This window comes from Toxotes jaculatrix, chromosome 5 (genome assembly GCF_017976425.1).
Source record: "Toxotes jaculatrix isolate fToxJac2 chromosome 5, fToxJac2.pri, whole genome shotgun sequence".
Taxonomy (NCBI): domain Eukaryota; kingdom Metazoa; phylum Chordata; class Actinopteri; family Toxotidae; genus Toxotes; species Toxotes jaculatrix.
The window spans coordinates 4,803,146-4,829,897 of NC_054398.1; the positions used below are offsets into that span (position 1 = coordinate 4,803,146).

Consider the following 26,752-nt stretch of genomic DNA (forward strand, 5'->3'; position numbering starts at 1 on the left):
GCTGCCATGAGACCTAGAGGGGAAATCTTCTCTGTTAACTTGTAAAATGTGGACAGTCAAGTTTGCAAACCTCAGAAAGACTTTCTCAGAACGACTGAAAAATGAGAGATGACATCCTGACGGCAGCATCAAAGCCGGAGTCCCTGTGCTGCGCTGCTGACGGTGTGAACATGGTGAACTGTCAGAGGAGCTGACGCTCAGATAAGACTGGAGCTCCTGCTTTGAGTCTGATGACCTTATCTGCCACCTTTTCATTATTTAGGGAACTGAATGTTTACTAAAAACATCTCACCTGAACAGTGATTGTCCAATCATAGCTTAGCAACTGTAACTAGGCACAGCCAAGCCTGTCAATCACATATTAGAGCAGTAACCCTGTTTCCATTTAACCCAAGTGAATTTGAAGCAAACCTTTTGAAATGTTGCAATAGCATTAAAAGAGCCCTGTTAACAACTAGGACAACCACTGTTTAACTTTCAGTTGGTCCCCACAGTAGGAAGCCAGCTGTGGATGCTATAGTTTAGGTTAATGTTAGCAACTGATCTCTGTTGTATCTTGGGCATGTTTATGCTCAACCTGAGAGAGTGTGAGGTTTCCCACCACATCGGCGGTTCACTTCTGACAGAGTTACATCACCACGGTAGCTTACGCTGCACACCTAACCTTCACTGGAGCAGGTTAAGGTCAGAGGATTAGATCAAAACCTGTCAACGGCCCAACTACTGACCAATCAGATCACAAACAACTTTGGAAAAACAAAGTCATCATTCCTACAGGATCAAGAGAGTTTACAAAAAAGTAAACCATCAAATACATGAGACCCTCTTTAGAAAGTTATCATTTTAAAACTTCAGGTCAGTTAGCTGCCTAGAAACAGCTGGTTAAATCTTTTGGCCACATTTGTCATTTGTCAGCTGACAAAGTCAAAAAGGTGGCTAGAAAGTCAAATTCTGTTTTTGTCTAGTTCTGAGTGAAATCTGTTTTGGACCTGTTGTGACAAATCTGCCTTTAGTATTTTAAAAATGTATATGCGCAGAAAGGAAAGCCAACATTAAGAATGCAGGGCTTAACAAGCCGTAAACTGATTTTGAGGCTTTACTATTTCACATTTGACAATTACAAGAAAGAAAACAGCCAGCTTTTACATGCCGCTCAGACCAACGAACTGTCAGATTAGCACATGAAAACCTCACTATCAAATGCATGGTCATAATTGACTACATATGTACTCCAGAGAGTGGAGTCAGTCAGTCATGTCAGCTTTACTGTCAGAAGTCACAGTGCAGTGATTCGGGCAGACAATTAAGGTTCCTGTGCAGTCAGCCACTCTCCACTACACTCTAATCAAAGACAAACGATCCCATGAGACACAGAGTCACACAGGCTGTATTGACTTCCATTATCACAGTCAATGGCTTTTACACACACACGCACAAACACACACGTGTCCACACACAAACATGGAAACACACCGACTTAAATTAGGTTCATTCTCATCAGCTTATATGTGGGGAACAGTCCAGTCAGCTTGTTCTGGTTTTCATGGACAACACTTCAGAGAGTAAAACCAGGAAATCATTATGATCAGTGGCAGCTCCTGACAAATCTCACAGGGGGCAATTGTTGATGATGGTTAAGATGACCCGCTCAATGGGTAAAAAAAAAACCAAAGTCACTTTACAATGTTACACTGCATTGTATAAAATTTGGTTTTCCTGGTCACCTTTCCTGTTCAACCACTAGTTAGATGGCAGCATCAGAAATTAACTGTACATACTGTACAATATTTTTGTATAGCTACATAAAGGTCACAGTTAATTTCTTGAGTACAATTACTTTAGTTCTACGATGAAACACTTCTACTGTGGCCATCAGCAGATACATTGTCATCTACTAGTTTACCCTCATTTATACCTCTGAAAGTGAAAAAAAGACCTGCCTTACAATTAATCACAACAATCCCATTGTCTTCATCTGACAACATTTTATTTTAGGTGCAGCAGTTGTTTCGATGAATGAAATCAATGTTGGCATACACCTACTGTTTACTCTATATACAGTCATCATCATGCCAACACACTTAAGAGAATGATGCCATATTGAAAATTTAATCACATTATACTAAAATTAAAACATTACACAGCATATTCAGTATATACAGTGATATTCAGCTGGCAATGTGCAATCAATACTATTTACAATTCAACATTTAGAGAGTACAATAACAAGGCCAGCGCTCCTCACACACCTCGTCTAGCGACGCCACTAAGTCGACCAGTCCACGAAAAATCCCGGGGCTGTTGGACCCCTTGATTTCATCCTTGCCTCGCAGGGCTAACTCAAACACGCCACAGAATCTGACACAGTCAGTAAGGCGGCCTACAATATGGCGGCTCTTGCTCACCTCATCGTTGTGCCGACACACAGCTATCATGTAGCTCTCATCCAACTGTGTCAATGTTAACTCTTCCAAAACACGAAGGTTTCAGGCAGCTGTCCATATGCATCTTCAATGTTTCGTGTTTTCTCATCTTCTCCGAGAGATGGCGCATGTCGGTGTCTGTGTTTCCATCCGGGTGAATCAGAAGGCAGGTTTAGCACAACAGCGCGTTAGCTACTTCGCGTCCTGCTAGCCACGTTTTCCGGTCATACCAGCTCCGTGAAAATCCGCGGCTGTAGGTTTAATCCGCCTTTGAAGTCGCCTGCTTGATAATTAAATTTGATCTGGGTGGTCCTGATTCTTTGGTAGGAAATTTATCTTGACTGCTCCGACGACAGAAAAGACACGATGCAGTTGCTCCGTTAAGGTGCAATGCTAGCCATGTCGATCTTGAACGTGAACGCGATGCGTATGCGCGCTGTGCTTGATCGTCAGAGGAGCACGTGACTTCATCAGTGCGTATGACGAAAGCACGTTGGGGCAATCCCTCCCGGAGCCCATAGAAATGCATTGCAGGGTCTACAGTTGGGCCAAAAAAAAAAACAAACCTTAACATGTAAGTCTGTGACAGCGCCTGGGGGGGAGATTTTCAATCTGACTGAAATCGCCCCAAGGGGCTGCTGATTGGACAATGATATTCAGGCTGCTGATTGGACAATAATTTTCAGGCTTCTGATTGGACAATAATATTCAGACTTAGAACGGCAAAATAAACAGAATTTAGGCTTGAGGTACTATTTGCCCTTTTACCCAAGAGAGACTGATGACTCATTAATGATTACCATGCTGAGATTCAATTACCAAAGTGGTATCTATATCTGAATAAACATAAATGATAAAAAGGAATTCTGGCAGTTCTCTTGACAAGATTATGAGTGCATTATGGGTCCATTATAGACACCCATTAAATAAGAAAATGCAGATAGATTCTTGATACAGCATGCCATGCATTTGGCATATTAAGCATGCTGATATTTTTCTGTTCCCAGTTAGGCAATTAAAGTAATTACTTAAACTTATATAAGATGAGAAATTATTATACTTATAAGGTAAGAAATTTGCTTAGGTGGAAGCCATGTGACTGCGCAGCTGTTTTATTAGCCAGTAGATTCAGAATTAGTCATGATGGATGACAGCAGCAAACTCAGCTGATCAGACTTAGAGGCAGCAAAGCAGCCCCCACTGATCAATATCTGAACTCTCTGAGATTGCTATTTAACTCTATACAGCTGAATGCAAATCAACAATTCTTGATCAGAGCTCCTTTGAGACCTCTTTTGTTTTTTGAGAGACATGATTTTCATCAGGAGACGCTTTTTGTAAATAGCAAATTCAAAATGTTCGTCCTTGTTTCATAGGTTGGATTTCATGGCTGACTCTTGACTGTTAATTCTGTTGATGTCATTGACAGAGGGGTTCACATACTTTTTCCAAGCTACACAGTGAATCTTTGAATGACATATTCAATATGGACAGAAACAGTACAATGATTAAAAGAGTTTTGTGTGGAACCCCTTCAAAAAATATATATGCATAGGAAACATGTGCCTTTGTGTGTGTGTGTGTGTGTGTGTGTGTGTGTGGGTATGTGTGTGTGTGTGTGTGTGTGCGCGCGCGCGCCTCTATGTGCGTATCACTGCTGATCACAGCTGTTTCAGATTAGATTAAATCTTTCTGATCATTATCAGGGGACGGAGCACACCATCAGCATAATTTGAAAGATGATATGGGGTGTCCTGATGGACATGGGGTGAAGTTGCTGATCATGGACCGCAACATCCCTGGTCTGCCTCTGGCCAGGTACCTTTGTTACATGTAATTTCCCACCCCTCGTCGTCTCTCTAATAAAAGAATAAAAGGAACAAATAATTGTTTTTTAAAAATGCTGTAATCACATTAAAAATATACCTTAAAAAGAAATACATGACTTAAAATGTGGACTATATGTATATGCCATAACAACAAGGATTATAACTGAAAATCGTAACTGAACAATGGCTTCATCGACCTGCTAGAAGATCCTGTGGCAAAAATTAGCTGCTAAGGACCTCACCTGGTCTTAACACATTATCCACTTTGTACTACTTTTTTTTTTTTATCCTGGAGTACTACTAGGCCGTGTTTTTTCTGTGTGCTAATGATTAAAAAATGAATTAATAAAAGTCTGTACTTCACTGGTACATTCTTCAAAATGCTCAATTAATCAGAGTCAATGAATCCACCATTAGCAGAACATCCAAACCACAGACGACTGATTTAGAAATGCAGTGATTTTGTTTGTGCCTGTTGTTAAATTGTGCATTCTATTTCAAAATTTGCTCCACAGTTCACCCTGTCTTCCTCTCCCCTCATGTTTTCCCTCTCTCTTCCTCCTGTGTGTATCTATCATCCTCTCTCTCTCTCTCTCTCTCTCTCTCTCTCTCTCTCTCTCTCTCTCTCTCTCTCTCTCTCTCTCTCTCTCTCTCTCCCTCTGCTGTGTGTCCCATGGGCTCAACTACAAAACCTGGGATAGAAAAGCTGTGATCTATAATTCACACAGATCACTGACCCAGGAGGAGATACACCATCTCTCTCCACCAGCTCCCTGAACACAGTCTGATGATTAGCTACTGTGTGTGTTACTGTAAGCATGCGTGACTGTGTGTGTGTGGATGTGCGCGTCTATCTGCTCAGATGTGTGTGTCTCTGAGTGTGTCACTGTGTGTTTATGTTAATGTGCCTGGTTTTGTGTGATGATTGATGACAGAGCCCTCGAGACCTTATCATACCCATAAGGCTCAATATTTTTATTGTTTCTTATTGGGTTTTTTTCACACATCACCAAAGGCTTCCTTTGAAATAGTGCACACAGGCAACACACAGAGATTTTTCATTACAAAGTGGAGGTGACATGTTTTTTATAAGATCAGAAAAATTGATTCTGGTAGGAGTAATTGACCGTGCCAGCAGGGTCGCTAAACCTGTGAGTGTGTGTGTGCATGTGTGTGTAATTGTTTCTGGTCTCCTGTATTTCTTCTCATCTTCTTAAGGTTAACAACAAATCTCCTCATTACCATCCACCTACGCATCTGCACACACGTATAGGACAGCTTACCACCACACCACAGCACGCACGCACGCACACACACACACACACACACACACACACACACGTACACACACACAGAATCTTTTGTGAGAAGATGTTGGCGACTGATTACAGGGGGCTGTAGAAGTAATCAGTGATTACAGAGATTGGTCTCGTTAGGGGAAATTATTCCATCTTCTGTGTGTCAGATGGAGATACAGAAGCTTTGTGGAGGGGTGGAGGTGACAAGGATGTGGGCCTCTAGTCTGAGTGGTGTAATCAGCTGATAATGCTCCAGTCCAATGTTTTCTCTTAGGAAGAGTGTTAAGACTATTCCACTGACTGTTTTCAGCTTTGACTAATGAATTTCAGATGCCAACCTACAAACAGTCACTTCTGAAAAGGTACATAACTATAACAGAAAATATGTTACTGCATAATATGATAAAGACAAGACCATGATTAAGTGGGAGCTACAAGGAACATTGTAAAATATTTTAACTATTACAAATTAATTAAAAATATATATATACAGATCAATGTAAACTCATTAAACCTGACAAGTTGTCATATGAATATCATGCAGGTTTGAAATGATGAGCTAAGAAACAACATCAAAACATAATGATGTTCTTTGTAAATCTGACACTAGCTGTTCATAATGTTTTCCACCAGGATGACGTTGGCCTCTAATGTGCCTCAAACAATTGTGCAACTTGCTTTTGCAGCAACTGGGTTACATCATTTTATATTTTTTCCAAGGCCGAAGGCAGGAGTAAGCAGCTAGTTTGTTTGTTTAATCTGTACACAAACAGAAATATTAAAACAATATGTGACTTTTCAGTTTTATGAGTCTTATGATAACTATTTCTTGCTTCGCTGTTTAAGCTAGGAATAACTCCCAGAGAGTCAGTAAACCAAAACAGATGGATCTGTTGGCCATTTTCAGTGAGAATTGGGAAACAGAGCAATTCTGACTCCTAGAAATTACATTTACGAACTTCTAATTTGCTACAGCATATGTTTTGAGAGAAACATAACACCATAATGATAACATAAAAGAATTTGTTGGTTAAATGTATTTTCACAGTTTCACACACAGTTGAACAGAACAGCCTTCATCTACTTGACAACTTTTTACTACATTATTGCAACATTTAACAATTTTTCTCACCCTACACATTATATATGTGTAGGGTGAGAAAAATATACAGTGCATACAAAACACATAGAAATGTAGGAAGTGGTTGCTTCCTGCATTGTAGGTCCTGTTTTATTATTGTCTAGAAAACGGAAGCAATTGGCTTCCATTTAATTCACTCACTTCATGTAAATAACCTTCTTTCACTCTGTATTGATATGTATTGAACAAGTTGCTTTTAAGGCCAATCCTGCATACAATCACGTGTACACAGTGTCAGCCTGACACTGCCAGGCCATTATTAGTCAGCCCTACTCAGCTTTCCTCCTATTGCGCCTCATAAAGACGCAGCAGGGAATCTCACCGACTTCATTCACTCTGACAAACTAGGAGGGTAAGGGTCAACGTAAGAGCCCCAGTCCACAACAGCACCCACCTATCTTTAATGACGTACTTCATAGAGAGACAGTGAGTGGCTCTTTCAGTCTTGTATAACCCCCAATTAAGACTAATAATTGGGGGTCGAATAATTGTGATTGTAGGGTTGTTCAGTGTAAATAATGTCACAACAGCCTTACCAGTTTGACAAATGCTGCAGTGACAGAGACATTTTGAGAAAGAAAAAGGTGTGGTAAGCTGACCGTAAGTAAGACAGATGGGTAAAAGAGCAGATGTGTGTTGGTATTGATCCACTGATAATTCCCTATATCCAACAGCTTAGCCTGAGGGAGTTTGATCAGTCTCACAGGAGAGAAATCAAGTTACCTCAATCAGCTCTCAGGGGAGAGAAGCAATCAATTCACAATTTGAAAAATTCAGAAAAAAAAATACGTAGAAGAAAATATGTTCAACGTGTTTGTTGGACCTCAAAGGTTCATGAGATTCATGAAGAAACAAGAATGTTTGTTTACAAGAACAGACATTGGTTGGACTGGGTGTTTGTTAGCTAATGTAGCTAATGTAGCTAATGTTCAATGCTGCAGGTACAGCAGTTTCTCATGCCTAGCTTGCATATTTTGACTGAAAAGCGATTGGCTAACATTATAAAAGAGGTCTCCTCATCATCATGTTGAAGAGAAGAGACGAGTTTACAGTTTGTAGTTTTCAGCATTTAACCTATGAGCAGTTTTCTGTTCCTGCACTTCCTTTCAACCGGTCTTCAAACAGCTTCAGGCAGTACAACGCCCACATCTTAGCCAACCAAGGTGTGCTCTCTGGAGACTTCCTGAAATGCCTATTTTTAGAATTTTTATTACATTCTTTTGATTTGATCTTATTTTGCCATGGCAACCATAAAAGTTGTTTATGTGGCAGCAAGTCTGAACTGTCTTCCATAAAAAGTTGTGTTGGTTTTATTTCACGGCTGAAAATTTTAATTTTGCAAGTCTCTGCAGAGTCAACACTGTCTCCTTACAGTAGGTCTTGATCTTCTAGGATAACAGAGGTTTGATGTGTTGGGAAGCACAAGCGTAGCTCCCCGGCTGGCCCGCTACCTCCGAAAACCCCCACAACCCTGCCTCAGCTTCACACATCAACCAATTAAAATGGTATCTTAGCAACCACAGTCAATATGTCTCTAAGCAACACCATTTTAGCAGTATGCAGGAAATGACAGCCGAGCAGCAGACCTCTAACAGAGAGAAATATATTCCTTTTAAATGTCTCTTCTCATGGTCCTGGGCTCCCTCAGTTATCACAAACTCTCTTACAGTCCCATAGCTTTGTTAAGTCAGTTAAACACACACACACACACACACACACACACACACACACACACACACACACACACACACACACACACACACAGTGTTGTGTTTGGTCAGCTAGTTTTGCAGCTGGGATGTCTTCATGTGTATGTGTGTGTGTGTGTGGTTTACTAATGGTGGACTAGTATAGCTGACCACCCGCTACTCCTCCTCTGGAGACATCTATCAGTCCATTAGCAAGACACTAACCTGAGCACGGACACACACATACAAGCACACATGCACACGCACAAACTCTCCACTATCAGCATCTATTCTCTGCTGTGATTTTGTAACAAGACAAATCCTTTGTCTAAGATGTGTAAGCTAGTCTGTGTGCAAGTTAGTGAAGATATGACTCTGTCAATATGCATGGCAAGTAAACACGAACATGCCAGCACCTGTTGCACTGGAAGCAGAATGAGAATTGCACAGTGATCCGGAGATGATCAAATTGAGCATTCAGTGAAAACCCGATGAAAAAGGTCAAACACATTTGTCAAAGTTCTTATAAAAAGTCCATTTCCAGTGTCAAGTTTGGTTTAGAATTTGGAACTATTACTTTAACAACCATTAATTTGGTTACATTAGTATAAATCCAAAATGTATGTGAATTACTGTAAAGACACTATAAGTCAACTGAAAATTTCTAACTTGCCACACAGAACAGCCAGAATAATTGTTACTCGCACATTTTCAGACGGTCTCTCCTGGAAAACAGTTATAGTGTGTGCACAGGAAAAGTGACAGAGACAGTTGTATAACAAATGAAAAAAGAGAGCTGGAGCATGAAGTTCAAACCCTGCTCACTTTCTCGCCTCCACAAAGCTGTCCAGTCACTGTGTGAAGTGGGTGTGAATGTCAGATTGTCAGGTTTGGAAAGTCACAGAAATTGTCGGATACAGCCCTATCTAATCTGAGGAGGCCTTCACTGTGTCGCATTTTCCACAAAAAAAAAAATTATTATATCAGAATATCTTGATGAAGATGCTGTAATTTACTAATTAATTTGAGTAAACTGATCTTCATAGGGGACGTTTGTGTTTGCAATCCAGATTGAAGGATGCTATAAAAAGGAAAAGATAATAGATTACCAAACATTTGGTTTATTGAAGAGATTTAACTGGTGGAAGTGTGGAAGTGATTCACAGCAGGCAGCGTGCCTGAGTTTGTTTCTAAACAGAAGGCGAGCCCACTAACAGGCATCAGAGACATTCAGACTCTTCAGATATCATGCCAGCCTCATCGGCCTTCAGAGAGAGACGGGAAAGGAGGGAGGCGAGGAGGAGGATGGAGGTCGAAGGTGGGGAGAAACAGTAGGAGGGAGCAAAGCTGCTCGAAGAAAGGGAGATAACAGGGGAGAAGATGGAGGCAGGAAGTGGGAAAAATGGGAAGAGCAGTGCAGAGAAGAGATCAAAGGGCAGTTAGGAAAGAAGAGGGATGTACTGCACATTGTATTGAGCTCTCTGGTTCATCTGTGTGTTTTACTCTCACTCCCTCAACTCTGAGTTAAATCCCTAAGTGGAGTTCCTCTCTCTCTGCTCTCCTTTCACCCAATTACCCATCCACCTCTCTCTCTTTCTCTCTCTCTCTCTCTCTCTCACACACACACACACACTGACTCTTTCTCACTCTCTACAGTCCTCTGCATTATTCATGGTCTGGGTGTAACCTCATCAGTCAACACACACCCAGCTGACAACACAACACACACTATGCCAGTTCTCTCTCTCTCTCTCTCACTCTCACATCCACACACAAATTATTCATGTCCACATCATTAACAGTTGTGGGAGACACTGAGGATGCAGTCAGTCAGTCGCATATTTGGTGGATTCTCCGATCACATGTTCGCCTCAGCTGTGTACAGACTCACCTTGACAGAGTAAACGTGTGAAAAGAGTAGCACGCTGGCTGCTCTTCTGCTGTGTTGTGGCTCCAACTCTGTCAGGAACTGACTAGAAATGCTCCATCTGCAATGCTAATGTAGGAGAGGTATAGAGGGGAAACCGGCTGTGCTACCACTACTGCTACAGAGCAAGCTGGTTTCACTGATGGAGATGAAAAAATGATTACTGTAAATTCTCATCTCAGGATAACCTGCTGGTTAAAAATCAACTGCTGCCTCGTCGAAAAAGTACTCACACCTTTGTAACTATGAGTAACTAGAGCAAATTGGTTTCAGGTTAAGCCTACAGCCATGCTAGCTGCTCTGGAAGGCAGTACTTAAAGGCACAGGGGTGCTCTGAGCTAAATGCTAACATGCAATGCTACCATGTTGATGCTACACAGGTGTAATGGTTACCATGTTCACCTTCTTCATTTGGTGTGTTAGCATGCAAAAATCTGCTAAGTAGCAGTAAATTCAAAGTAGAGCTACAGGGTTAGCATGGCAAAACAAGTAAAAAAAACAAAAAATTTACTTAGGCAGCCGTGTGCCATGGCTCAAATGATATGGCTTGACCATAAAGCCAGTGTTAGTGGTAGCTCCGTCTGTATCACAGTCATATACAAGTGCAAAAAAGGTTTTACATGAAAGAGATGAGTGTGGCTATACTGAAATGAAATGTGTTAGCAAAGCGACGTACCACTCAGGACCTGAATGATGAAATGAAACCATGTAATCTGTAATCAGTTTGACTCATGGAGCTGCTGTGCTTCCTCCTCATCCACACGGTAATGGCAGCCATGAGAAAGATGTCAAGCTGCATCTCTGACCTCCCTCACCTCTTTCTCTCACTGTGTGTGACCTCTTGACTTCTCTCAGACTCCTATCCCATCACCTCCTACGCTTGCTCGCTCCATCACTTTCCCTAATTTCTTTTCTCTCTTCTTTCTCTCTTCGTAACTCTTTCCTCCTCTTCCAGTCAGTTTTTTCTCACGGCGTCTTCCCACTCCCTCTCCCTTTCTTTTCACTCTTTGACCTTTGTCAAATTCTTTCCTCACCCCAACTTGTCCTTGTCAACTCTCTCACTTGTCTCCTCTTCTCATTCCCTGAGTCTTACTTTACTTTTTTAACATCCAGCACACTGACAGCAGCATCCTGCTCCATGGTTACCAGGGAAACGGTAACCCTGGACACTAGGGTCTAGAGGGATGCACTTGCTATCGGGGTTGACACCACTTAGTGATGAATGTGTACAGAATATACTGTAAATGTACAGTGGGGTCCAAAAGTCTGAGACCACTTTCCCATTTACTTGAATGGACCACTTTCCCATTCAGCTCAGACGTTTGGACCCCCCTGTATCTGCCTCTGCCTCTGGGCTGCTGTGTTTGCAGGAAAGCTCCAGTCTGAACTCCTGGCACCAGGTGGCTCCTTTGACACACACACTTACAAACACACACACTCACTCAGGAGTACACACTGCTGTGTGCTGCAGTAAAATCACCTGGGGACATTCAGTGATTTGTAATCATTAAACTTGCCATGTATGTAATTTACAAAGTGCCCTCACAATCTGGAGCAAATTAGTTATCACATTATGGGCAATTAGTCTTGTGATAATATTTCACTTGTGCAAATTGAAATTAAAAATATAAACAAATGGAGATTGGATGTGATTTTTGTCTGTGATTTTAATTCCTAAATCAAGAGGTAAGAAAAACCGAATGGAGTTCTTAAACTGACCAAAGGCAACAAAAAGTTAAAAGACAACTCAAAAAGAAATACAAAGCTTCATAATTTTCACAGTTTATATATTTTAGTTATAAGTAATGAAGTCTATCCCTATTTTCAATGTCGTTTATAGTCTGCATTTCCCCAGTAACAGGCATTTTGAAATTACCAATCTATATAATAGTTTTCACTGTCAGAGTCCCTCATTCCTGTGCTGCAAGTTGCCTTCACGTGCACAAGGAATTCACGAGGAAAGAGCATTCATGTAATCAATCAATGTGGTTTCTAATATATTCTCATTGAGCCTCACCATACTATAGCAGTATTCAACTTGTGGAACATAGGGAGGCTTTTATTTTGAAGCAGTCACAGTTATGTCTGATCAATTTACTTAATTTATGCAACTATTTTATTAATCATTTACAAGCTCTTTTTTTTTTTTTTTACTTTGTTTTCCTGTTTTTTTATCTGGCTTTAGAATACATTCAATCATTTCTTTATTCCCTACTCTACCCATGCAACATTTTAATTTTCCTCATGGTAAGGTGACTACTTCTTAGGTTTTGCCATATGCTGTGTGTGAGGGTGGCTTTCTTCTTTATTTACCAACTGTAACTACTGAACTAAAAATATTATTTATTCATGCATCATATTTTTAACTTGCGCACTAACCTTTGACTGCTTTTTGTCAGTTTTGGGGCTCCATAAAAATGATCTCATTAACGGTTTGAAAAACGCTGTGACAAGGATAAAAGTTCACAGGATAAAAGAACACAGGCTCAGCTTCTACACCCCACCGCTGTATTTCCAACATACTGTACTGGGTATGTCCAATCTTCAACTGAAACCCCATTAAATCCTAATGAATAAGTGATGAATGCTCTGCAAACTGCTCCATCAAGAATCACATCATACCCACTGATTGAGCCCAGCTGAGATGTTTTACTCACTCACCTCTGTTTCATCATTTTATTCATCACTATCTTCACTTCCTGCAAACCTTTCACCACACCCCATTCACCTACACTGCTCTCTTCTCATCTTCTCATTTCTTCCTGGTTTTCCTTTCCCCTCTCCCCATTCTCCTCCATCGATCTTCCCCCACTGTCACTCTTCTCGTGTCGCTCGCACGTTATTGTGTACAGACCAAATCGTCTCCCCTGCCCCATGATCTGCCTCACCTTAATCTTCATGAAGAAAAGAGAGGATGAAGAGGATGAGGTGGGGGAGGCTGCAGTGACTCTGGGGTAGAAGAAGACAATGGAGCGCAGATGAAAGAGAAGAAGATGAGAGAAAAGAGAAGCGAGAGAAAGAGGAGATGGGGAGGAGGAGGAGGAGGGGTAGTCAGATGAGAGGCAGCTAAAAACCTCGTGCAGGGTCACTCACCGGTGCGAAACAATTTCCTGAACAGATTTTGAAAAAAGACAGGCTTAACAAGATTTTAGTCTGAGAGAAACTGTGTGAGTGTCTGTGTGAGTGTGTGAGCCTGCAGAGTTGTCAATGAGTGTGGTGGCTCGCTCAGTGAAAGCCTGAAAAAATAAAGTGCTAATGAGAGTGGCTCATTAAACATAGCATTTATACAGGACAGACAGGACAGGGGATTTAATGAATTCTCCCTCTTCTCTTTTTGTTGCTTGCTTCGGCTCTCATCACCCCCAACACACACACACGCAGACACACACATACATGCACACACAACAACACACACACACACACAGTCCTCATGGGAAGGACAGTTACTTATTTCCACCTGCCGTAGAGCCAATTAAAAATGTTTTCTGGAACCACTTCTGACTCTGATAGTGCCATAAAAGCTTTCACACAAAAAGAGAAAGAGATAAGTAGCTGAAAGAAGACTGGATTTGAAGCATTTCAACACATTTGCTCCATCCCTGTGGATTACATATTTGTTCCCTGTCTAAATCATGACATTCAGAGCAGTCATCTGGGAGTATGACTAAGATGCCACTGTAGTTAAGAAGTACACATGCCGGCAGGGCTTTCTCAAAATCCGTCTTGGCCAAACAAACACACTGTCAGCTTCTAGTTTCCTGAAGTTTTTCTTAAACTTTCTTCACTGCTCATAACGCTTGATGGCAGCCATCTTTGATCTCGTTCTCAAAATTAGGAACCAGCTCCTGGAAATGAGTGTTGACAGAGGAGCTACAGTGAAGTGTGAAACTGTCATGGAGATGTCAGAGATGTCAAACGAAGCCCACAGTCTGTCCTGCATCTGAGGCTGGATGACGACATGAGTGGGATCTGCTTGCAAATACAAAACTTTGGCAAAAGTTGGCTGAGTGATCTCTTGTCTTAACAAGCTGGCTCCATGCAGACTGACATCAACTTAACCTATCGCCATGACAACTGTCCCCAAAGTATTCTGCCTCCTCGGCAACTGTAACCATAGTGACTTGTAAAGAAGTCTTGCGCTGATGCCATGTTGACATGAGCTGCAGTGGGATGTTATGGGCAATGTGAGCAGCTGACACTTTTGTTTGTTTCACTGTAAAATTTCATTTACAGTGTTTTCATTCAGTTTATCCATCCAAGTTCAATCCACTGTCACCATGCAAAGATAATTATGTCTTTGAAATACCTGCTTCTTTTGTGCGTTGGCAGGATAATTACAATTAATACCTGGACTGACCTGATGCGAGGTCAGAGGTGATTTTAGTTTATTAATCGCCACTAATTACTTTGTGATCAGCTCATTTACAGAATCTCATGAGCCCCTTCAGACAGGCAGGGGCGACTGCTTCCACAAATTGATACCTTGACAGTCAAAATAATGAATACTGCATGAAGTGAATAGAAATATCACATTTGCATGAATTATTAGTGTGTTGGTTGTCCCTCTGGGAGCATGAAGGGGAGGATGATGAGCGATGGTGACACAGACAAGAGACTATCAGCATCTCTCTAGCAGTCTGTCCATTCACATGGCTTACAGCAGGGCATACTTTTTTTCAAGGGGCACACATTCAGGCGATTTATGTTCTTATGAGAAAAATAATGACAGTGAAGATTATGCATGTATTGCATTGGCTACTGTAACATGTTTTATTCCAGAAGCAGCCCCACAGTCAGTAATTTTATGCATCCTGTCTTACATTGCAAGAGCTTGGCAAGGTCTCTGCAACAGAACAGAGCCAAGACTGCTGGGGTATAAATTTCAGCTGAATAATCTGCGCACCCATTTTATTCTTACTGCAAACTGCCCCGAGGTTCCAACCAAGTGCTTCAAAGAAAACGAAAAAACAAAAATAAAAAAACACTTCAGTAGGTAACAGCCGAGTACAAAGTCTGCTCTCCTGTTTCACTCATTCTTTCTCTCTGTGTCTATATTCACTGAGGTGGATGGAGAGCTAATCAATTCTCGCTGGGATCTGAAAGGCCAGGACTCGGGCTACAGCCTCCTGCTCAAGCTAATAACACGCTCTGTCTTTTAGCTCCACCCACTCCACCTCCTCACATCTGCTTCAAATTGGAGATTCTCTCCAGTTTCTACATGGGTGTTTTCTCAAAACTGCTCTTTGGACGCATCGATTTGCTTGATTTCTCATTCAGGATATACTGATTGCTATAATACATCATTACATGTTGACATCTACAGTATGGAAAGATTTATCATTTTGAACATAGCAAAGACAGAGAAAGCTGACAGTAAATGAGGGCTGTGTGAGGAAGTGAATAATGAGACCATCAATACAGAAAGGAGGTTATAATAGATAAATACAAAGAAGAGCACAGGCTCTTATCCCTACATGTAGATTAGCTCTCAGACCCTCCACTTAGACCTTTGCTGAGGACCTGAGAAGCTCCAGCTTCTGAGGAGGCACCCTTCAGACTCAAGACTTGGCTAACCATGAAACACTCAAAGTGTTGCTCCAGTGATGTGAGGAGTGATTTTGAGTAAGAGACCAAGTCTGGGCAGTTAGCCAGCAAGTGCTTGACTTGTTAAAATGTGCAGGATGTAGAAAACTTAAACATTTTAGATTTTTCAAAATGTTTTTAAGATGGGTGGACTTAAAGGACTAGTTTGACATTTTAACTAATCCTCTTATTTGCTTCAGTTAGATGAGAAGATCAGCAGCATTCTCATGGCCTGTGTGTGTTTTGAAGCAGCAGCTGGAGGCGATCTTGGCTTCCTCCAGGCTGCTAGTTGTCTATATGGCTTAACACAAATGATGATGATGATGATGATGATAATGACGACAATGACAAAATGTATATATAAGTGAAGATATATTTGTCTGAGTTTAGTATGGACCTGTGGACTGGAAGAATAATAAAGGTGAAGGTGAGAGTGACCCTTCAGAAATTAAAAATGGCCTGCAGTGGTGTGTAGTGGCCTCTTGGATGTAATATATGAACTGACTCCTGGATTTCAAGATGGCAAAAAAGTTTTCTAGCTTCTGGGTTTCCTTGCACATCATTGAGTCCACACTCCCTGACCTTGCTCACGTGTTGCCACAAAACAGCTTTTCTAGGCTCTAGAAAAGTTTACCAAACACAATACCATCATGATGTCTCACAGGGGATTTTTTTCTGTTACTGTCATACTGTGAGTGACCACTGGAGCAAATTGGCAGCAAGGCTGAGTTGCACCACCATATCCAGCTGTCTCAATAAAAAATTTGTGCATTTTGTGCAATTTCTGTGCAAAAATGACTGATTGAAGTTTCGAATACCTCGCCTCAGGGTATCTGGTGATGCCAGTTCTTTAATTTTATGATGACAGTGATGAAGAAGCTGTTTTTAATACAGTAACTTACTGTAGTGACCTTACTGTAATAAAGTCAGTATTGGCACTAATGCTGACCTAGCCTCTCATATCAGCGCTTCCCTGTTCATGCTAAATGCCTAAAATATAGATGAGCACTCCCAATTGTTCTCATATTTCATGTTTAAGTGTAAATATTTTAGGTGGATATGAAATCTATCTTCATATTTTTTTTAGCTGTGCCAGTTTTACACCAGCTGTCGGCACCACACGCACAAGCAAGCAGCACCTCACAGTCCGTGAGGTAATGGAGAGCCCTGACCCTCTGACCCTCTTATTTATGGATGGTTGTGTGTCTGTCCTCATTGTGAATGCCTTTTAAATATGGTATGATGTTTTATTGAGTTTTTATTACACAAAACATTTCCTGGTCTTTTTCAATCTTATAAAAACACTAAAACTAATAAAAACTAAAAGTAAGCAAACAGAGGGGTGACTACAATGCATCCGGAAATCTACAAACAAACGTTTGCTAAATAACTGACAGCTGCAGCGTCTAGATTGCATTGGAGATGAGTATAAGTCAGGCCTCTGATCTCCAGCTCTCTGCAGTAAAGTCTACTGTAGCCTCGCTGTCTAAAACACACAGTCACACACACACGCACACACACAGACAGACAGACACACAAATCCTCCATCAATATTTGACTCGTCAGCAGTGTCTGAGCTTCAGTTTGACTCGTTGAGCCGGCCCACTTCCTACACAGGACTGTTGGAGCTCTTCCACACTGTCCACACCACAACAGACAATATAACAATATCACAGCTCCCAAGATAGAGGAGTAAAGAGTGTGTGTGTGTGTGTATGTGTGTGTGTGTGAGAGCACAAGAGATACAGCAGTAGAACAAGAGAGACACTCGACTGATTGATTAAACAATGGCTGCTCATTAGAGAGAAACTAGCCTGAGGTTGTGTGTGAGGGAGGACAAGTGTGTGTGTGTGTGTTTGAGTGCTGCTGAATGGCCTGCACCTGAAAGAAAGATAAAGACAGAGCTGGTGGATGGAGATATAGAGACGCACAGAGCAGAGTGCTAAACACACACACACACACACACACACACACACACACACACACATACACTGTGAGGCAGAACTCTAACATGAACATGGATATTGGAGTGTGGCTATGGACCAGCTGCTATATATAGCACATGGGAAGAACTAGGATAACACATTACTGTTCTCCAGCTGACTGCCACACACACACACACACACACACACACACACACATGCTCTGACACATGCACTCGCAGTCACCAAGAAATGCACTCACACGCTCAAGATCTGAACCAATGGGCCGAGGAGCCTGTGGCTGTAGCACAAGGGAGAAACTTGACATACCATTATTTTGCCGCACTCCACAGTATACACACACAAACACAAACACACACACACGCACACACACACACACACAGATACATTCACAGCAGTACACAGATACCACCCAACCCCACAAACACATAACCAGATCATTACACCTTTAGGTGCATGTGTTGCATGTTTAAAGAGTCACACACACATCAGTGCAGTGAGGTTGTCAGGACAAACAGGAATATATGCGGGTTCAAAAAAAAGCTTCAGCTGAATTCAGGTTTGACATTTGGTTATTTGAAGAACATGCTGCGCACCAGTGGCGTGAGATTAGACTGGGTAACAAGCCAGCTATATTAAAAAGAAAAAGAAAATGTCAGCAGTCATTATTAAAGCATTTCTGTGTAAAGGAACACACTGAATAGTTTCTGAGTGACTGTTGGACCTAAAATCTTTTGCAACATTAGCAGAGCTTTTTGGCTGGAAACAACAAAATAAGAACAAGGTGAGAGAACCACAACAATAAAGGTGTGGTCTGGACGGATAAACAATGAGCTGAGAGATACTATGAAGCTGTGTAGAGATGAGCAGAGCTGCAGATTCAGGTGATTATTCTCTGTAGGTTCATCACTGATTTCACATTGTCATTTGATACATTTTAGTCAAGAAAAATATTGATTATAGGCCATTTAAGCTCCTGTGCTGTATAGTAACACATAAGCGGAGACTATGTTTTTAGCTTTTATGTTCTCACAACTGAACAGTTACCAAAAAGCCATTTTTCTCAAAACGTGATATCAAATAAACATTTATGTCTTTAGAAAATATACTCAATAAAAAAAAGCTGCCAATACCCATCTTTCCACTCTTTCACACACACAGACACACACACACACGCTCTTACCTTCTTAGTGAAGTCCATGGCTTTGAGGATGGAAAGATTGAGTGTTTCCAACGAGGCCAGAACTCCCTCATAGTCCCCCATGTGCTTGGCAAAGTAGTCTGCATATACACACACACACACACGTACATACAAATTGGCACATTACAAGGTTTAAGCAACCATTGTAGTGTTTCACTGAAAGTTGTATTAATGTATTTTAAAGAAAAATAATTGCATTTCAACTGAGAAGTACTTTTTAATAATAGATAAGAGAGAGAATGAGGGCAGCGGCAGGGATGTGTGTGAGTGTGTGTGTGTGTGTGCGTATGTGTGTGAGCAGTCTACTTACCACAGAGTTCCTTAGTGTCAACATTACTATCACAGCATAGCAGAGGAGCAGCAGAGGGAGAAAAAGGAAGGAGGGAAGGAAGGAAGGAAGGAAGGAAAAGGATGGAGAAGAGCAGGGTCAGAATCAGAGGAAAGGCTTTTTGCATGCAGTCACACACGCACACACACACACACACACACACACACACACACAGACATGGACTTTGGCAGGCAGGGAGCGATCTAACAAGACACTCTGACAGGAGTCTGAATCAATCCACTGCCATCATTCATGCTCGGTTCATTGTGTGGGGACTCATTTGGCAGCGAATTCTTCACTGGCGTAAAGGAGACTGTCCCTGGTTGACTGACCAAGGGAGAAAGAGGAGAACAAGGGAGGAGAGGCAGTTAAGGAGAAAAAAAGAGGGGAGGGAATAAAGGAGGGAAGATGATCCATCCAAAAGAGGGATGAGATGTAACTGATGATGGGAGAACTGGGGACAGAGGAGGAGACAGACAGAAAGACTCCATCTGTCCATCTGTTCATCTTAATTATAAATTACTGAAAGGCTGCACATTATGTGGAATGTTTCAGGGGGAAAAAAACACCATAAATTAGTTTAATTTGTACTAAAATATGTTAAATATCAGCCAAAGACCTTTATGCTTTGTTTAGACAGGATGGCCCTTGTTAGACAGCCTGATTGGATAAAGGCTCATTTTATTTTATTAAGCAGCAGTTTCATTTAGCATGCAGGGTTTCTGCCAGAATGAATCCTGACCTGTCACTGTGACGTCTAGCTTTACCCAACATTAAACATATTTCCCTGTTTACTTATGTCATATGTAGTTTGAACTTTGTTTTGGGATGTGTGTGTAATGAGTGTGATAAAGATGTTCCAACATCTTTGGCAGATTGTTTACTGTCCAAATGGCAGTTCCAGGTGTAGGCTGGATTTTCACAGAGGAAATAAACCAGTAATTATGTTGTTCTCTGCAAGCGAAGCAGGCACCTATTGGGTTAGTAATAAGATTTATCATTCCTCATTAGTCCTTGTGTTTCCACCTAATCGTGGGCAATAAGATGTTTCTATAGTAACATTAGATTTCATTGGTATCACATACATTTAAATGAAACCAATTAATCACAGTGTCATATTCACATCTGCACATTAAAGGGGCACTGCACTGATTTTACACATCAAACTTAGTTTACTCATCATGAGACGTACAACTCCACCTCAACCAACTCACAAGATACGTGTGTTTACCAGGCAGAGTTGCATAATGGGAAATGTAGGATTCAGTATTTTCAGGGCTTGACCTGCACGAGGGACTAAAAGTCAGGATATATCGTTTTTTTTGAACAAACAGAAGCAACACTGGGCAAACAATGGGACAAATGTCCACTCCAAAAAGGACAAAGCATTAAAGGACACAGTTAAAATATTTTATATGAAAGAGTGTAGTTTCATTTCAGGCATTTATCTGCTTTGTTTGTGTGCATACACAGAGAAAAGTGTAACTGTACCTTGTTACTCTCATAGCTGTTTTTAGAATCATTTTTTGAACGATTGTCAGTGAAGAGTTGCACATTTCTTCAGGTGCCCACTGTCTATTTTTATATTTGGAGCTTCTCCAGGATTCACAGTTTGTTGAATTGACTAAACAAAAAGTCAGACTTGTCCCTGTGTGTTTCCTCGGCATTTGAGTAAAAATCCACTTATTAGGTGTAAAAACTAACAAAAACAAAGTAAAATATCAGAGCAGCGGAGTTTGGATATCTACCTATCTACCTGAGAGTTCATGCTCTACTTTTCCCCTGCACCATTACAGTGCACAATGTAGTGTGAAAGAGAAATCTCAGAACGCAGCCTGATAGGTGAAGAAAGCTGGAAATGTGAGGAAACCGAGGAGTGACAGAGACAGATAGATGAATGACTGGAAGGAGGACAGCACTCAGTCTCTGCCTTCTCTGTCCCTCCCCTCCATCCATCAACTTCCTGCTTTAACAGGAAACGCTTACGCCGTCAATTCTGCTTTTACTCAGACCAATCAATAACCTTATCTGCTGTCACATGATAATGCTGAGGCCTGGTGTGCAGCTGCCAAGTCTACTTTACCCTAATGAACAGAAACTTTTCTGACTGCATCCACTGGAGTGAATGAGATTTATAAAGCACAGCCATCTCCAAGTGGCAAGATGGCTGACGTCAGAGAGATGGCGGTCGTTGCATGGTCCACTTACTGCGCTGATTTAAAAAAGAAAAGAAAAAAAAATCTCCACTAATGGCTGAGCCTGGTGGAGAATTTATATATTGAACCTAATTCAATTCTACAACAACCATAAAGGTCAGCTTTTGTTCTGCTTGGGTTCATTTTATTCGAGGACCTGCAGGATTCGAGGGCTGTGCAAATTAACAGAGCCGGTCTTTTGATTACTCAGATCCCACTGTGTCAGCACACTTCTCCTGATTACAGGCTGGATGAGCTGATTGGCTGATTATAAAGAGTCAATAAATTGATTTAATGAGAGCAAATCAAAACACAGTGTCCCAGGGAACAGTAGCCATAGAGAGGTTAATATCCTGGAGGGTCAGGATGACTAATGCAAAATTAAATGATGAGAGAAGAAGAAGAAGAGAGGGTGAAATATGCAACACTGCCTTTTCTCTTCTTTCATTATTTTGTCCCATTGTCTTTTTTACCTCGTCTCATTTTATCATTTTTTATTTTTATTTTGTCATTTTCATATTGAAAGTGTCACTTAACGTAAAGGGCTTTGGTACAAAAGGTTCTCCAGGAAAAGAGCTTTCAGAGTTAGATGTGACATTTCCTGGCTGCAGGATAAATAACATTCATTTTACCTAAATGTGCGCACTTGCATGTGTACACACTCACACACAAAAGTGAAAAGCGTGGTCCTGAGGCTGTGCAGCAGGAAAACAGCTGCATGCATCTTTCCTCTTTTTCATAATTGATAGTGAGATGATCAAAAACAAAAGTCACGGTGCAGCGAGCACACAAACGCACGCAGAAATGTTCTGCATGTAGATTTGTTTCATGCAGCGACACAGCAATGTTGCAGGCTGTAGGCAAATACACACACACACACACACAGAGCATGCAATAGTGGTGTAGTAGTGCTGACCTGGTGTTATCAGAATCAATGGTGTGAAACAGCTTCTCCAGCTCCTCTTCATTCAGCGTGCCATCAGAGAAGAAAGCCTGGAACTCATCCAGAGACAGCTTACCGTCATCTGCAGGAGACACACACAGATATCACTGTGAAATCATTTATAGTAGGAATCTAAGAATCATCCTTGGAATGAGTCCTGAGCTCCATCAAAGATCTCAGGACATCTGTTCACAACAAAAACACTCCGTATTACACTGCATCATTATGGGGAACTGTCACTTTACGCCACCATGTAAGTGCCTTCACCTCTCTGCTGTTATTAAAGGGGATTAAAGGAGATAAAAAGACAAGTCATTTCTGAGGCCTGCTCCCACTCCACCTGCTCATACTGTATTCCTCCAAGTAATAATGTATTCATCTTGAAAAGCAAGGTTTTACTGAGCTCTCTGGTTGAAAGTTTGTTTGAAAAGTCTGTTCCACCTCTGATAGGTGTGGTCGGAGGTGTGCTCTGTCGCACCTGTGACCACTCCTGTCAGTGGTCTTCTGACACACTGTAGAATACACCCCTATGTCACTGCAGCAAGGTGAAAGGTTAAAACACTGGAGGGCAGTTCAGGAGGTGTAAATGAAGCTCTTTGCTTCTCTCCCTCCCTCCCTCCTCTGTATTTCATGGTGCAGGGCTTATATTAATATTGGAGGTTTAAGCAGAACAATGAACAGCAAAGTGTACGGCTGTGGTGGTCCCATCTCATACCAGCAATAACCTTCTTAGATTATTAGATCTTTTTGAAGCATAGTAACAGGTTTTTATTGTGCATTTATAGCTGCAACTAATCCAACAAACCACCAACATTTCTTTTAGCTATTTAACTGTAAGCTGGTGTGAGTGTTTCTGTGGCGGACTGGTGGCTCTACAGCAGGGAGTGGTTATTCATGGCCTTGACTCCATCCTGTATTTGCTTGCCTGGTATGCCTGACTGACTGTCTGTCTCACCGCATGATGCAGAGCTAGATATCAAATATTAATTCTCTTGCCCTCAAAGTGTGGTTGTCCTTGAGTGTGGCTGACTGGATGCAGCAGCAGGTTGAGCTATGGGACCACTGCAGAGAGCTGGGAAACCACAAGGACAGGAGGACTGCAGCCTTACAAAGGGCTGAATTCAAATGTGATGCTCTCTGCTCTTAAGCCTGCCTTATATATTCACTCTGTTGTCTCCCAGTTGTAGGATTAGGGAAGCATATGTTTATGAATTTCTCATTTTAACACCAAGAGTTAATTCATTTTTTATTGCTCCTTTCTTTCTTCTGCTGCTGTATTCTCTTTTTTTTTTTTTTTTATTTATTTTTTTTCTTTCTTTGGCCTCCTGCTCTCCAGCACAGCAGGAGTGTGGCTGACACACATCCAGCACAGAGGCAGCGAGTTGCACTTTCTGGCTGAGTTTTGACCACTCAAGAGAGACTTCACACTCTTTCTGAAACAGACTAACAAGCTGTAAAGAAAAAGATCCAGAAACTCCACAACCAGAGCCAGTCACACTCTTTCTGTATTTTCTCCTAACCTCCTACCTATCTCTCCGTTTGTTTCTCCGTATATTTTAGCCTTTTTCTCTTCATGCTCCTTGTTAGAGAAACATAAAGTAGAAGCAGGCTCTCAGATGTTGTGCTATGTTGATTTCTGCGGCACACAAGAAAAGCTGTCTCAAATGGCTTCCTTTTAGCGACACTTGGCATAACCTTTCCACAACAGAAGTCGTGTTTGTTTGAGGCAGACTTCTGAAATGCCACGTCTTGTGTTCACAGCACCAGTCACATTGTCCCTGTTCGTTCGACTGTTTATTTAGACTCTGTGGCCATGACTATTTCTAACCTGCCCTTCTCTGGCGCAGCAGTGAAGCAGCACTGAAAGCAGAGGCACTGGTATTTAATTCAGCAGTGACCCAATTTACTGCATGCAGCCAGCTAGCCCGGTTAGACCCACTTAGGAATTCTCCAGTAACACACCAGAAACACAGCAACACGCACACATACACACCACTCAAGCAAAGCAGATAGTGAGCTAACCCCGTTTCCTAAAACCCCCATGAAATACCCCCAAATTACACATGTTTAACAAAAAACTACAGCTTCTCTAATCCCTGGTCTACACTGTAACACTGTCAGATGCACACGTGTTTCTTCTTTGTCACATGATGCCCTCTCACACATATGCAGAGTAGCATAATAGGATTCCGTGTTGTTCTCCATTGGGAAATTCTCTTTTTGCATTCGCCCAGCCAGGCGTCATGGTCAAGACACGCAACTGCATCCTCAGAACATTTCATTCCCACTATTTGAGTCCTGGTTCTGCAGCCACCACTTCAGCCTGAGACCCCACTATAAATGATGTACAACAACCCTGGCAACCACTCTCTCTCCACACTAACTTCCTCAATTGGCAAGAGAGGAGGTGACGCAACATCCAAGAACATCCTGTCTCCTACAAATGAGACACTATATTGGCGCTGTTTGCTGAAATTACTATTATTTTACTGTCGAAAATGGTCAATGGAGAGAAATCATTTTCATGGAAAGGGAAATGACCCACAGAGTGAAGCAGCAGGACAGAGATGAGGTGGCAGTCTACCTCATCTCTGTCTATGAGGAAATAAACTTCAACAGAATGCAAAATACAGTTTATTTATTTATTTATTTTGCCCCATGTCAGCAAAATACTCAAAGAGCAGCCTAAATCAGCAACTCCCCTAAGATCTGCACCTTTTATTAAAGAGAGCGAGGCCACAAAAAGAAATGTCTGCCTTATTTCAGGGTCCTTGGTTTAAAGTGCAAAATACTAGATTTGGGCTAAATATAAAGTTACACTCTCTATATAAATCCACAACATTATCTTAATGTAGAAATGGTTCTTTCTGTTTTCAGTTATTATTTACTCTGTAGTTTTGGTGTGTTGTATATATTGTGTTGTATATGTGTTACAGGCCTCAGTTACACAGTGGTGGAATACAGCTAAGTACATTTACTTAAGTGCTATATTTAAACACAAATTTGTGTGTGTACATGACCTGAGTATTTCCATATCATGCTACTTCATTCTTCTACTGCACAACAGAGTTAAACATTGCAGTTTTTACTCTGACAGTTTTGTAGATCAAGCTCTTGTATATGAGATCAGCATATACAGTAAATGCATTGGAATGGATTTAACTACTACTACTAATAGTACATGTATTAAAATTAAAATTAGCTCCACCTCAACTATGCACAAATCCATCAGTAATACTATAATGATGTAACAGGAACCTGATGCATTTTGTGTGCATGACTTTTACTTCTTCCATCAGTTACAGTTATGCAGTTACATGCAGGGTTGCCCAACACACTGGAACGCTATATAACAACAGCCAAATGTCTAAATGGAGAAAAACAATCCTAAGAAACAAATACGAACAGAAAAAAGGCAGCAGGTTCTTTACAGAGTCTCTTGCTCTTTGTGGCTCTGATTAGGTGCAGCATACTTTGTCCATGTACTGTGTGTGTGTGTGTGTACGTGAGATTTCCATAATTTAATCATGCTTTACCTAGGTCCTGAAAATTAACAATACAGAACCTTGCGTTAATGCAAAAATGAAAAAGACTCCAAAACATGACACAAGATCTGTTAGAAACTGTAGGGAGCTTGTTTTAATGGTATTGGAGTAACATTTTACACGAGGGCTACTGCAGCCTTAACTGACACTGAGCTGTGACAGAAGTAAAACTGAACTTTGTTACAGAACAGGCAGGTCTGCATCAATATGGAGTCATCTGCTCCATATTATAATTTTTACAGATTTACAGTGTTTCTGTATTTGAAACATATTTCTTTATGTGATGTACTGTATGTGTTGTCACACTGATGAATGTGTTTCTTAATTAATTCTTAACATTTTTTTTATCTTTTCTAAATGCTGTCTGCGTGTTGAAGATTTTTTTTTCCATCATTTGCATCCTGTATCATTATATGAGGGTGACTTTCAGTTATTCCTTTCCCTGAACCAGGGTCTGTGAGAGTTGGTGGTTTGCTATAGGTCTGTCTGTGAAGATTCTCAATCATTCAGGTCATGGTTTTTCTAAGTGCTGTACAAAGGCGACTGGACTTGTTAGAGGTTCTTGAAGACGTTTCATCTCTCATCTAAAAGGCTTCTTCAGTTCTGAAACGTCTTTAAGAACCTCAGACAGGTCCAGTTGCCTTTGTATAGCATGAACAAATGCTGTAGGTGTCATTGTAAGGCCCCGAAGAGGTGTCAGAAACAGGA

The 26,752-nt window shown here is 41.2% G+C and overlaps 1 protein-coding gene across 1 annotated transcript in view; it reads right to left on the reverse strand.

Annotated features, from left to right (window-relative positions):
- The window catches only part of necab2 (N-terminal EF-hand calcium binding protein 2), a 101,202-nt gene that overhangs the window by 48,218 nt on the left and 26,232 nt on the right, over positions 1-26,752 (reverse strand). Inside the window, exons 3-5 of the mRNA XM_041037477.1 lie at positions 22,473-22,581; positions 19,344-19,369; positions 19,016-19,113 (exon numbers count right to left, since the gene is read on the reverse strand). Coding sequence (XP_040893411.1) covers positions 19,016-19,113; positions 19,344-19,369; positions 22,473-22,581 — 233 coding nt within the window. The remainder of the gene's footprint in view (positions 1-19,015; positions 19,114-19,343; positions 19,370-22,472; positions 22,582-26,752) is intronic.